The sequence below is a fragment of the Anolis sagrei genome, chromosome 2 (assembly GCF_037176765.1).
Source record: "Anolis sagrei isolate rAnoSag1 chromosome 2, rAnoSag1.mat, whole genome shotgun sequence".
Classification (NCBI taxonomy): Eukaryota; Metazoa; Chordata; class Lepidosauria; order Squamata; family Dactyloidae; genus Anolis; species Anolis sagrei.
In genome coordinates, this window is record NC_090022.1 from 179,458,853 (window position 1) to 179,473,777 (window position 14,925).

General features: G+C 42.9%; 1 protein-coding gene across 1 annotated transcript in view; it reads right to left on the bottom strand.

Moving 5' to 3' along the window:
* The window catches only part of ERN1 (endoplasmic reticulum to nucleus signaling 1), a 79,409-nt gene extending 67,824 nt beyond the window's left edge, over positions 1–11,585 (bottom strand). Inside the window, exon 1 of the mRNA XM_060763112.2 lies at positions 11,215–11,585. Within this exon, the coding sequence (XP_060619095.2) occupies positions 11,215–11,283 (69 nt within the window). The 5' untranslated portion in view covers positions 11,284–11,585. The remainder of the gene's footprint in view (positions 1–11,214) is intronic.
* Between the last annotated feature and the right edge of the window lie 3,340 nt (positions 11,586–14,925).

The following is a 14,925-nucleotide window of genomic DNA, read 5'->3' on the forward strand; positions in this document are numbered from 1 at the left end:
ATATTTGAGTTCTATAACAGAAGGTGTTGTTGTCTAACTTTTGGCCTTCAGCCTGCCTGGGTTAAAAAGCTTGCTATCTGTCTGAGATGTGATTTCCACAACGGGGGGAAACTTTCCATCAACAAGGTGTAGCATCATAGCTATGAAGATAGAAAGCAAGGTTGGGGCAATAATGCATCCCTGCTTGACACCTGATCTCACCTTAAATGGGTCACTTTGGGACCTGTTGCTGTCTAAGACTATTGCCATCATGTCATCATGGATGTTCACAAATTTATCCTATTTTCAAGGGGATGGTCCAGAGAGTATTATGATTCATGTTGTCAAAGGCCTTTGCAAGGTCAATGAATGCCATGTACAGAGGTTGATTTTGTTTCCTGCCTTTTTCTTGAAGCTGTTGTGCACTGAAAACCATATCCACTGATCCTCTGAAGGGGTGGAAGCTATTCTGGGATGCGGGGAGAACGTCTTCTGAGATAGGTAGAAGGTGATTTTCGAGGATTGTTGCAAGGATTTTTCTGGCAGAGGTTAAAACGGAAATATCTCAATAGTTTCCACAGTGAGTTCTTTCTTCCTTTTTGAAAAGAGTAATAACAATAGCGTCTTTGAAGTCCGTTAAGATCTTCTTGGCCACGCACAATCTTTCAATAAGTTTGTGGTGTTGTTGTGTCAGCTTGGGGCCTGCTTTTTAAAAAGATTTCAACAGGGATACCATCAGGTCTGCTGGCTTTGTTATTTTTTTAACTGGTTGATGGCTTTACTAACTTTCTCCAAACTAAGCAGTGCTACAAGCTCATCCATGGTTTGTTGTTGTGGGATTTGGAAAAAAACCTCTTCAATCACATTGGAACTGTGGTTAAAGAGATTATAGTAATAATTTTTCTACCGCAGTTCGATTGAATTTTTGTCCTTTAGATGTTTGGTTTCATCAAATTAATGTAGAAGGTTTATGTCATGATTTATTGGGCCATAAATGACCTTTGTGGTTTTAAAAAATGCAAGACACATGTGCATCCTGGCTTTAGAAGAATCTGAAACAGAATTCAAGGTTCCCTTCTGGGAAAATCAAAGGTCAATATCTTATTAGCATGCAAAATTTCTTTGACCCTGAGACCTCAAATTGTTTTTAGAAGGTTGAATTTAGCAGTGATTAAGGGATCTCACAGTCATTCAATCAAGGATGTCCCAACTGAAGAGTTCACTTCTTCTCTGATAAGCAAGTGGAGAAGAGTGGGAAAGAACTGTTTGAAGCCTAGGAGACAAGCAGAGCACCCTTTGCATGTACTGTATTTTCCGGAGTATAAGACTACTTTTTAACCCAGGGAAATCTTATCAAAAGCCGGGGGGTCGTCTTATATGCTGGGTATGGTCTTATAGGGCGGGTGCTGAAACTTCTGAGCTGGACTGGAGAATCTGCGGTTTCCACATATGGTGGGGGGAGATCAAAAACGGCGACGGCTGCATCCCCGCCATATGCGGCAACCATATGAAAGCAGCAAGGGTAGTGCTGTACAAGTACGGTAGAAGAAAATCCACTCACCAGAATTTGTGGAAAGAAGAGACAACGCAGTCCCGATGATGAGATGAGGGGGTGCCTCATCAAGAAGGTGTAAGTGAAGGGCGGAGCAAGCTGCAGGCGTCTGGGATGCCCGGAGTATGGAAAAAAGAGATAAAGCAGTGCTGTGCCCAGAAAAACACACCTCTCATCCATCCGGCCAACCCTTGTAGCCTATTACCATACCTCCTTCTCTGCCTGTCAGATCTCGTTCCTGAGGAGTGCAGTGAAGCAGAGCAGGTGCACATGTGTGAGATCTGAGAGGCAGAAAAGGAGGGACAGTAATAGGAAAATTACAATATTGAAATAAAATCTGATTTTTTTAAAAAAAAATTGGTGTGCGTTGGAGGGGTAGTCTTATACGGCTAGTATATTCCAAACTCTGTATTTTAACTGGAAAAATTGGGGGCCATCTTATATGTCCAGTCGTCTTATATGCCAGAAAATACAGTAGTCCTAAAGAGAAATGTGGCTTGGACACCACCTCTAAATGGAGCCCCCGGTGACGCAGTGGGTTAAACCCCTGTGCTGGCAGGGCTGAAGACGGAAAGGTTGCAGGTTCGAATCCGGGGAGAGGCGGATGAGCTCCCTCTATCAACTCCAGCTCCTCATGCCGGGACATGAGAGAAGCCTCCCACAAGGATGATAAAAACATCAAATCATCCAGGCGTCACCTGGGCAACGTCCTTGCAGATGGACGTCCTTGCAGATGAATTGGCAGATGGATGCCAATTCTCTCACACCAGAAGCTAGTCGCTCCTGACACGACAAAAAAAAAAATCCACCTCTAAATAGATGCAAGAAGAGTGAAAATTCTTATTGCATTAACATCTTATCTAAAGTGTAATCTTTGTGCTCCCCAGAACCATAATACACTGAACAAAATGTAGGGTCAGACTGTACAGTCACATTTACAAATTTAGTCTCTGATCCTGCCTGTGATCCCTTTGAAGAGAGCACAAAATTAGCTTCAACAAACTGAAATATTGACTGTGTTACAGAGATCTAGCACCGGCCATATGGGCATGGCAAAACATTCGGGGGCACTTCCGCACCATAACACAAGCAACCAACATGATGATCATATATGCCCTATGATTCACTGCACTTATTTCTGTCAGCTAGTTCTCTAATTACATTGCTAGGTTACAGGCAGATAGCGTGCATAGGGTTTTTTTTTTTAAAAAAAGAAAAACAAATCACTATGTTTAATGTATAGTGTGTTATTTCTGTGGTAGTGTTTATATTCAAAGCAAAATGGTAGAAAGCATCACAGTTTTAAAATATAAACTGAAAGAAACCTTAAAGACAATTTAATGCCACAATCATTCCAGCAACTCCAGTGTTGCCACTCTATTCTTCCAACAAAACTTCCTTTCCTTCTTCTTTGAAATTATTAATATCCTTTGTATTCTGCTCTTCCACCAGATAGATTTCTCTATTTTATCCTCAGAAGATCAGACCTGATTTAGGATGCATCTACACTGCAGAAATCCTAGGAGCTGTAGTTTGGTGAAGCACCAGCACTCTTTGTCAAAGAAGGCTAAAGACTTTGTAAAACTACAATGACCATAAAATCATCACATTGAGCCATGCCAGTTAAAGTATCATCAAACTGCATTAATTCTGCAGTACAGATGCACCCTTAAGTAGCACACACTCTAGTTATAAACTGTTTAGATTACTGCAACAAATTTCACACACAGCTTTTTTGAAAAGTCATTGAATAACCATGTTGGTCCACATGGAAGCAAGGATGGTAATGGGAATGTTGGCAATGATTGCATCTGTAGCCAGTCTGTTCCCAAATATAAATCAAACTGTTGGCTTGGCACAGGGTACCTGGAAGATCATCTGTACCTGAACTATCTGCACTGTATGATCTATTAGAAAGGTCCTTCTCTGTATTTTGTTCTTGGCTGGTGCAATTTGTTAGAAGGAAGTGCTCATTGTGTATATGCATTTGTCTGTTTGACCTTCATTCTTATCCAGGCTGTGGGAAAACTAGCCCTCTGAGATTTCTTGGGCATCATATCTGAAATCCCCAGGAGAGGCCCTCTTCTCAATCCCACCTCCATCGCAAACTCGTTTGATGGGAATGTGCGACAGGGCCTTCTCGGTGGCTGCCCCTAGTCTTCAGAACTCCCTTCTTTCCAGGAAAGCCAGAATGCCCCCCTCCCTGCTGTCCTTCCAGTGGCAAGCTCAAACAGGATTATAAAACAGATAAGGAGTGGGGACTGATTTGTTTTTTATGGCTTTTTAAAATTTTAATTGTATGTTAATTGAATTGTTTTAATAATTGCATTAGTTTAATTGTAACATGTATATTTCATATTATTAACTGAATCATTTTTGAAAGTTTTTAGCCATGTTGTGTCCCAATTGTTGGACAGATCACTGTTATGTAGTTATTTTTCAGGGTTTTTTTTTTTGTTTTATATTGTTGTTTTATTTCTATTTTGGAATTGTTTAGCTTTGGATTGTTGCAATTTATTGTAATGCTGAATTAATTTATTGTAATTTAGCAATGCAAATGCACTGGAAGGATAGTTTACACGTTTTCTAAGCGATTTACTGGATTTAATGAGCAAATAACCATGTGGCAAATTAGCTTCTGAACTGAGCAGACATCTGAACTCAGGTTTCCACAGTCTGAAACCAGGAACGCACCTTTTACACTATGCTGAAACTCAATACCCAAGTAGAACAGCTTTCTGAAACATTCTGCTTTCCAGATGTATGGGACTACAGCTCTAACAATTCCTCCCTGTGGATGACGGGAGATGTAGTTTGATACTTCTGGAAAACATCAGGTTAGCAAGGGCTGATTTATGATATGAACTCGGCCCCACCATCTCAGCCAACATTTTCTGAGAATCGAGTATTCTTAGACACAAATATACGCTGGATTTACCACTTTTTGTCATTTTTTAATGCTATGGTCTCAACTAATTTCTTGAAGAAAATTCTGAAAAACATTAAACACCATTAAATTTCCATTCAAAATGTAATGGAATCAGGATCACTTCCAGTATTAACAAGAATACTATCTACCGAAACAACAATAAAAAGAGACACATGAATATACATATACATAGATTTCTGGGAAAAAGGACATGTATATTATTGGTAATAATTATACATGCCATTTGCAATTTATCTGAAAATTAACATTGCAGCTTCTATTTCCTCAGTTCAAGCATTAAAAATCTAATTCATCCATACGCAATGAACCTTCTTGACAGCTGCCACAAGAAAAACAACAACAGTTCCAACTTCCTCTGTAGAATGGGAACAGGTAGTACCAGATGGATGGCGAGAATCCACGCATCCTCTTCTGCTAAAGTTCAGCATGTTTTGCTATTATGAGTCCAAAACAAATTAAACCTGTACGTGGGAAGGTTTTAATTAAAATCCCACAGAACACACAAAACCACATCTATATTTAATTCTGTAACACAATCCCTAACAGTGCTCTGGGGTCTCAGGCATGGGTCTTTCCCAGCCCAGCTGTCTGAGATTCTTTTAATTCAGTCGTTCCCAACCATTGGTCTTCCAGTTGTTTTGGACTTCAACTCCCAGAAATCCCAGCCATCTTACTAGCTGTTAGGAATTATGGAAGCTGAAGCCCAAAATACCTGGTGGACCAAAGGTTGGGAGCGACTGTTTTGATCAGAGTTTCTCAAACTGTGCTCTTCCACATGTTTCGGACTTTGGCTCCCACAATTCCTAACAGTTGGTAAATTGGCTGGGATTTCTGGGAGGTGAAGTCCAAAACATCAAAACACCAATGGAGGTCTTCTTCATTTGCTCTAGCACTTGACTACTATTGTCTTCTTCTGCCACTATTTCTAACACATTCTTTTCACTTCATGGACCACGCATGGACCATACTGTTGGTATGGTCTCCCACATGAGACAGACTTTTGCTAAGGAGCCATACAAAATGTGCCAAACAGCCACTGGGCAGCAGCAGAAGTGAAAGGTGGCACTGACAGAGGATCTCTCAGAGACAACAGAAGTATCATAATACATAATACTTGTTAGTATCGCAGAGAAGAAGACAATTGTAAATCACTTCTGAGGCTGTCTACCTTAAAATCTTATGCTGAGTGCAAAATGAAAAAGAAAAAAATAATAATCTGAGATCCTTAACACTTCTGGTCCCAAGTATTTTGAATGAGGGATATTCCACCTGTTCTAGCAGGTGGGGAAAATGTAACAGCAGGTATACAATTGATCCTTAAGAAAACAAAAATAATGACCACAGTTGCTTTACATAACTTTAAAATAGACAATTAAGATAGTTAGTCAAAAGACTTCTCATACTTTGGTTCAGTCTGCAATCAAGAAATCGGAAGACTAGAACTTGTAAGGGCAGAAACGAAAGAACTTGACAAAATCTTGAAGTGTAACAATATATACTAATCAGGATTGACTCTGCTTAGCTTCTAAGATCAGACAAACGCTGGTGCCTTTAGGGCATTTAGGCAGTTGGAACCTACTCTGACTTCATTTTGTCAGTATTGACACACAAACCAAATAGTTCAAGGGTGTGTTATTGAGCAATAAGTGTTTCACCACAATAAGCTGTGGTTCTGGTAATGGCTGAAAACACAGGTGCTGATGAAAGAGGATTTTCCGTTTTCTAGGAAAAGTGGAATTTAGAGGGGATAAGCTAAGAGGAAAGAGAAAAAGGAAGGAAGGAGAAGGGAAAACATGGTAACACCTTTAAGACCAACATATTTTAATTTTAGCATACATTTTTGTGGATATGAACCCACTTCTACAGATGCAGTACAGAATGACATGATACATCTGAGGAAGTAGATTTATATCCAAGAAAGCTCATGCTGAAGTAAAAAATAAGTTAGTCTTAAAGGTACTACCACATTCCTTCCCTCTCACTTCCTTCTTATGCTACAAGAGACTAACTCCAGTGGCACAATGGATTAAACCCTTGTGCCAGCAGGACTGCTGACTGACAGGTCAGCAGTTTGAATATGGGGAGAGCAGGTTGAGATGCCTCTGTCACCTCCGGTTCCCCATGCAGGGACATGAGAGAAGCCTCCCACAAGGATGGTAAAACATCAAACATCTGGGCATCCCTTGGGCAATGTCCTTACAGATGGCCAATTCTCTCACACCAGAAGCAACTTGCAGTTTCTCAAGTTGCTCATGACACGAAAAAACAAACAAACAAACAAAAACAAAAAAACAGCTACTTTGAAAAGTAAGAAGAAATGTTGTTCTTTTCCACTACTATTGTCAGGTTTCACTCACTTATTTTAATGGCTCATCCAAACAAGACTATAAACTTATAACTGTCACAATCTGTTTTAGCTATAGTTCTTTGATCCCTTCTCAAAAGATCTGACTTTCTGTATAAAAATAGAAGAACAGTGCAATCATTTACAGGTATAGTTATTTTTATACCTACTTCCCACCTTTTTAAAAAGCGGGCTGGGCTCTGATGTGGCAGCGCTATATCAGAAAAATGAACCTGTCAGTTTTACTCATCAAACAGGGCCACATAGTTCATTCAGTTATAGAAATGACCAACATTTTTTAAAAGAGAATTAAGAAGCACATAACACTGATACTTCTTAATTCCTGTATTGAGACAAGAAACTGACCCCACAAAGAGATCAGCAGGGTTTCACAAGCAGTTTCACTTCAACACCTGGGATTTTACTACCACAACTCTATGTATCTCAGTTCACTTAGAAGCAGATTTATAAGGACTTGCTATAATACAAATTTTCTGCCACAACCTGTACTGAAATAGTGCAATACTATTCAGTTCATACGCAAAGCCTTAATAAGGTGTGCATTTATACTGAAGAATGATACTACTTGATCTGCTATGATGTAATGCTATGGAATCCTGGAAGCTGTAGTTTGGTGAGACACTAACATGCTATGGCGGACAAAGTGAAAGACCTTGTAAAACTACAACTCCCTGGATTCCATAGTACTGCGTGATGACATCGATGGATCAAACAGCAATAATTCTACAGTAGGCATGGGCAAACTTCAGCCTTCCAGGTGTTTTGGACAGCAGGTATTAGGAATTGTGGGAGTTGAAGTTCAAAACACCTGGAGGACCCAAGTTTGCATATGCCGGTTCTACAGTGTTGATGGAGTCAACATTATCAGCTCACTCACGCCCACCTATTTGCTGACGCTTTCAAAGAACTCTAAAATGTTAATGGACCCTCGCAGTGTTTCTCAACCAGATGTTTTTGGACTTCAACTCCCAGAAATCCTAACAGCTGGTAAACTGGCTGGGATTTCTGGGAGTTGTAGGCCAAAAATATCTGGGGACCCCAGGTTGAGGAACATTGCTCTACGGAAAGAAACCTTTAGCTGTAACTGGCTACACCCATTCACATTCAATGTGTATTCTAACTTCTACTAGTACTTCTACAACAACACCAAGAATTACTATTATTAGGAGTAATAGCATTACCCTTTCCCACAATAAAGACACTACTGTGTAGATGCACCTAGGGACACTTTTTAAAAGGTATGCCAACCTAGAAAGTATGGAAGATGGAGGCAAGAACAATCTCAGTCAATTCAACCAAGAACCATTGTTCCTCAAGTCTTCCATTTCCAAAAGAAACAATGCCTTTTCCTACATCACAGGAAGCAACTCTTTTACACCCCACACCACACGCAGGGCAACTTGTGGACTGAAAGGAGTCACACTATAATAGAGGGCAGACGTCTCCCCTTACTCAGCTGAGAGGTCTGACAGTAGTGTAGAGAACAGTTCCTCACAACCTGGGGAAATATCAGAATATAACAGGAGCAACTATCTTTTATTAGGTCCACCTTCAGACCCTTGAAGGAAGGGGTAGGATACATGCACACTGTTCCTGCTCAAGAGATGAGGACAATGAGACTTTTAAGCATCCTACTGCACATTATTAATGCGACCCCACACACTTGCTTTAAATAACCATCTAAATGGAATGTTTAAGAAGGGAATAAAAGGAGAGATTGAGTATTCCTTATCAAAAACACTTGCATTTATTAATTCAAAACTGCTTTCATTATAAGCATTATAAGCATTTCAATGCAATTTAAAATCCAAAACTAAACAAACACTAAAACAGAATTAAACATCAATGGTATTAATAAACAATTAAAATCCTGTACGCAGGTAACATATCCAATCCATAAAAAGGAAAGTCTGGACACATACTGCATCTTATTATACTATGGAACACAATTTTTGCTCCTGGGTTATAAATGTCATTTCTTAATTGGTTCTATCATAAAAACATGGAGCCCCCGGTGGCGCAGTGGGTTAAACCCCTGTGCCGGCAGGACTGAAGACCGACAGGTCGCAGGTTCGAATCCGGGGAGAGGCGGATGAGCCTCTCCCCGGATGAGTTCCAGCTCGCGGATGAGGAGTTCCAGCTCCTCATGCGGGGACATGAGAGAAGCCTCCAACAAGGATGATAAAAACATCAAATCATCCGGGCGTCCCCTGGACAATGTCCTTGCAGACCGCCAATTCTCTCACACCAGAAGCGACTTGCAGTTTCTCAAGTTGCTCCTGACACCATTTAAAAAATCATAAAAACATGGGAAACTTTTATTAAACTGCAGCACATTTTCCTGTAGTTTTACAACAAATATCTTATCTAAGTCTCAACCAAATTAACATAGGAGGTTGCTGTGAGTTTTTTGGGCTGTATGGCCATGTTCCAGTAGCATTATCTTCTGATGTTTTGTCTGCATCCGTGGCCAGCATCTTCAGAAGTCTGTTGGAGGTGGCCAACAGCTGGTAAACTGGCTGGGATTTCTAGGAGTTGTAGGCCAAAACACCTGGAAACCCATAGGTTGAGAACCACTTCTGTGGAATGAATGCAGCTTGACCCCACTTGAACTGCCACTGCCATGGCTCAATGGGATAGGACAGTGGTTTTCAAAGTGTGGGTCCCCAGATGTTTTGCCCTTCAGCTGCCAAAAATCCTAACAGCTGGTTGGGATTTCTGGGAGTTGTAGGCCAAAACACTTGGGGACCCACAGGTTGAGAACCACTGCTGTAGAAGGAATGTGGTTTGACCCCACTTGGACTGCCATGGTTGTAATAAACACTAGAGAGCAAGGATTCCCTGAAATACAAAGGCGGAAGGCCACTATAGACCAAAAAATAATACACTCACAATAATATACTCACAATAATGTATCTCATATATATGCTTATAATACTAACACATTCAATGTGCTGGCATCTACTACAAAGAATACTACATGCAATTCTCTGAACCAAAAAGATCTCATTATAGGACAGTGGTTCTCAACCTGTGGGTCCCCATATGTTTTGCCTTCAACTCCCTGAAATCCTAACAGCTGGTAAACTGGGTGGGATTTCTAGTTGTAGGCCAAAACACCTGGGGACCCACAGGTTGAAAACCACTGCTGTAGAAGGAATGCGGTTTGACCCCACTTGGACTGCCATGACTCAATGTGATAGGACAGTGGTTTTTAAGGTGTGGGTCCCCAGATGTTTTGGCTTTCAACTCCCAGAAATCCTAACAGCTGGTAAACTCACTGGGATTTCTGGGAGTTGTAGGCCAAAACACCTGGGGACCCACAGGTTGAGAACCACTTCTGTGGAATGAATGCAGTTTGGTCCCACTTGGACTGCCATGGCTCAATGTGATAAGAAAATGGTTCTCAAGGTGTGGGTCCACAGATGTTTTGGCCTTCAACTCCCTGAAATCCTAACAGCTGGTAAACTGGCTGGGATTTCTAGTTGTAGGCCAAAACACCTGGGACCCACAGGTTGACAACCACTGCTGTAGAAGGAATGCGGTTTGACCCCACTTGGACTGCCATGACTCAATGTGATAGGACAGTGGTTTTTAAGGTGTGGGTCCCCAGATGTTTTGGCCTTCAACTCCCAGAAATCCTAACAGCTGGTTGGGATTTCTGGGAGTTGTGGGCCGAAACACCTGGGGACCCACAGGTTGAGAACTACTTCTGTGGAATGAATGCAGTTAGGTCCCACTTGGACTGCCATGGCTCAATGCGATAGGACAGTGGTTCTCAACCTGGGGGTCCCCAGATGTTTTGGCCTTCAACTCCCTGAAATCCTAACAGCTGGTAAATTGGCTGGGATTTCTAGTTGCAGGCCAAAACACCTGGGGACCCACAGGTTGACAACCACTGTTGTAGAAGGAATGTGGTTTAACTCCACTTGGACTGCCATTGCTCAATGCTATAGAAGGAATGCAGTTTGATCCCACTTGGACTGCCATGGCTCAATGCATTAGGACAGTGGTTCTCAACCTGTGGGTCCCCAGATGTTTTGGCCTTCAACTCCCAGAAATCCTAACAGCTGGTAAATTGGCTGGGATTTCTGGGAGTTGTAGGCCAAAACATCTGGGGACCCACAGGCTGACAGCCACTGCTATAGAAAGCCAGCTTTGTAAAGCTACAACTCTCGTGGTTCGATAGCATTGAGCCAGGGCAGTTCAAGTGGGACTAACCCGCGTTAATTCCACAGTGTAGAGGCACCCCCCCCCCCCCCAGCATGTGCTGCTGAACTCGCACTCCAACTTCCCGACCTTCTTGTGCCTCAGGGCGAGCAGAGGAGGCCTGAGGGCCCACTTTGTTTCCCAGTTCCCCTTACCCACCGGGGCCCCTGGCATCCAGAGCAGGAGGCAGAGCAGGAGCCTGAGGCGAAGGAGAGGGCGAGGCTCCATGGCTCCCTCAGGAAGACTGGGCCCAGCGCCTCCGCCCCCCACGGCCCGGCCGGCAGGCAGGGCGCTCGCTTCCCTCGCTTGCTTCCTCGCTCGCTCTCTCTCTGAGGAGAGCCCTTCCTCCTTCTCCGCCCAGAGTCTCCGCCTCAGCCTCCTCTGGGTTGGCCCTGGCCGGCAGAAGGAGAGGGAGGCCGGCAAGCAGGCCCGCCTCCAGCCTCCTCTCCTCTGCAGTTGGGCCCAAGCGAGCTTCTGACTGACCACAAACTTAGCACATAAAAAAGGAAGCCTCTGTCAGGCATGGGTCAGCTTGGGCCCTCCCTCCAGGTGTTTTGGACTTCAACGCCCACAATTCCTAACAGCCTACCGGCTGTTAGGAATTGTGGGAGTTGAAGTCCAAAACACCTGGAGGGAGGGCCCAAGCTGGCCCATGCCTGCTTTGAATGCGAATTCCCTGCTTCTTGGACTGGATGGCCCACCAGGTCTCTTCCAACTCTAGGATTCCTATGATACTATTTATTTTTGGTTGCTTCTGTTGTCAGAGAACTGGCCGTCTGCAAGAATGTTGCTCGCATGTTTGGATGTTTTACCATCCTTGTGGGATTCTTCTCTCATGTCCTTGCGTGGGGAGCTGGAGCTGACAGAGGGAGCTCATCCGCGCTCTACCCAGACTCCAATCTGTGACCTGTCAGTCTTCAACCCACTGTGCTCCTATGATACTATTTATTTTTTATTTATCCTGTCACGGGCAGACCAAACAGTTGCATTGCATTTTTAAACAAACAAACAAACAAAACACAAAGTTTGCAAGCTTGGTAGTTGATTAAATGTCCTTTGACGAGTAGCTGGCCACTTGGAGTGACTCTGGTGTTGCCGCAAGGAGGTCTTCCATTGTGCATGTGGCAGGGCTCAGGTTGCATTGCAGCAGGTGGTCTGTAGTTTGCTCTTCTTCACACTCACATGTCATGGATTCCACTTTGTAGCCCCATTTCTGAAGGTTGGCTCTGCATCTCATGGTGCCAGAGCACAGTCTGTTCAGCGCCTTCCAAGTCGCCCAGTTTTCTGTGTGCCCAGGGGGGAGTCTCTCATTTGGTATCAGCCATGGATTGAGGTGCTGGGTTTGAGCCTGCCACTTTTGGACTCTCGCTTGCTGGGGCGTTCCAGCAAGTATCTCTGTAGATCTTAGAAAACTATTTCTTGATTTAAGTCATTGATCATCCCCCAAACAGACCTCCACTCGGCTTCTAGGGTTTCCTCTAGTGTTTCTCAACCTTCCTAATGTTGCGACCCCTTAATACAGTTCCTCATGTCATGGTGACCCCCAACCATAACATTATTTTCGTTGCTACTTCATAAATAATTTTGCTACCGTAACAAATCATAACGTAAATATATGATATGCAGGATATATTTTCATTCATTTGTCGCAATACGACCAAATTTGAATACTAGTGAGGTTGATTTTGTCATTTGGGAGTAGTTGTAAGTTCCTGGGATTTATAGTTCACCTACAATCAAAGACCGTTCTGAACCTCGCCAACAATAGAATTGAACCAAACTCGGCACACAGAGCCAACAGAACATGCTGGAAGGGTTTGGTGGGCCTTGACCTTGAGTTTTGGAGTTGTAGTTCACCGACATCCAGAGAGCACGGTGGACTCAAACAATGATGGATCTGGATCAAACTTGGCACGAATAATCAATATGCCCAAATGTGAACCCTGGTGGAGTTTGGAGAAAATAGACCTTGACATTTGGGAGTTGTAGTTGCTGGGATTTATAGTTTACCTACAATCAAAGAGCATTCTGAACCCCACCAATAGAATTGGGCCAAACTTCCCACACAGAACCCACACAACCAACAGAAAATATTGTATTTTCTTATGGTCTTTAGTGACCCCCTGACAACCCCTCACAACCCCCCCCCCCCCCGGGTCCTGACCCCCAGATTGCAAAACACAGCTCTAGGTGCCCTTCCACGCAGCCATGTATCAAGGCAGACAATTCACAATATTTGCTTTGAACTAGGTTATCTGAGTCATATAATCCAGTTCAAAGCAGGTAATGTGGGATTTTATTCAACTGTGTGGAAGGGGCCTTAGAAGTGGGATTAAGGGCCCTTCCATGCAGCCCTGTATCCCAGAATATCAAAGCAGAAAATCCCACATTATCTGAGTGTGGATTCAGATAACCCAGTTCAAAGCAGAAATTGTGGGATTTTCTGCCTTGATATTCTGGGATATAGGGCTGTGTAGAAGGACCCTAAATTGAGGCTTGCATTAAAACCGAACAGGTGGCAAATGCAAGAGCTGTTCAGAAATCTTCTTGCAGCAGAACAAAATTACAAATTGGAGGCCTGTGTGCATACTTCTAAAATATCAGAAAGGTCATTCTTGCAGCATATTTCAAAAGTATGTGGCAAAAGCCTGTCTCCCAACTTCTCTGGCAATTGCAACTTGCGGACCAAGTTCATCCAGAACTGTATTTGCTTTGCACATTGGTCGGCCTTTTGGGAGAGAGAAAGTCACCCTGACCCTTTTGTGCCTAATGTGTGTATGGGCTGCTATAAAGAGAGAAGCCATGCATTTCAATTAACTATTTGCTAGTTCAAAGACACTGAGCAAACATAATGAAAACATTTGAACTCTTCTGCGGAAAAAAAATTCAGGTGACTTTTCTCAGTCCTCCAAGATAGTGTGTGTGCTTTGAATGGTATAGAGCTGTATATCCCTTTTACTTTATTATGCTCCATCTTTGGAGGCTTTTAAACAGAAGCTGGATGGCCATTTGTCGTGGTTGCTTTGAATGTGACTTATTTTGTTCATAACTTGGGGACTGCCTGTATTTGCTAGAGATTAAGTCCAGATTTGCTAGAGATTAAGTCCAGATATTTGGAATAAAGTAGGACTTTATTCCAAATAAACCTATATAGGATAAAATTGTGAATATTCATATGACAACATCAAAGGGCTAAGCATTTACATATACCTAGGAGTAAGCTTCATTGGGTTCACTTTGGAAACATATTGTCTCACAGCAAGGTTAATTGGCACTGATGAGATTTCTGTACATTTAATAGGATGTAAGTTTGGAGGGTTCTTTAAGAGCCATGATGCAAATTTATCAGTTGTTTCTGCATTGCACTATTGCGTGTTCTACACTGTCATATAATTCGGTTTCTGAATACAGGTGATCTACTTTGAACTGGATTATATGAGTCTTGTTGTTGTTCATTCGTTCAGTCGTCTCCGACTCTTCGTGACCTCATGGACCAGCCTACGCCAGAGCTCCCTGTCGGCCGTTACCACCCCCAGCTCCCTCAAGGTCAGTCCAGTCACTTCAAGGATGCCATCCATCCATCTTGCCCTTGGTCGGCCCCTCTTCCTTTTGCCTTCCACTTTCCCTAGCATAATTGTCTTCTCTAGGCTTTCCTGTCTCCTCATGATGTGGCCAAAGTACTTCAGCTTTGTCTCTAGTATCTTTCCCTCCAGTGAGCAGTCGGGCTTTATTTCCTGGAGGATGGACTGGTTGGATCTTCTCGCAGTCCAAGGCACTCTCAGCACTTTCCTCCAACACCACAGCTCAAAAGCATCGATCTTCCTTCGCTCAGCCTTCCCGAAGGTCCAGCTCTCACATCCGTAGGTGACT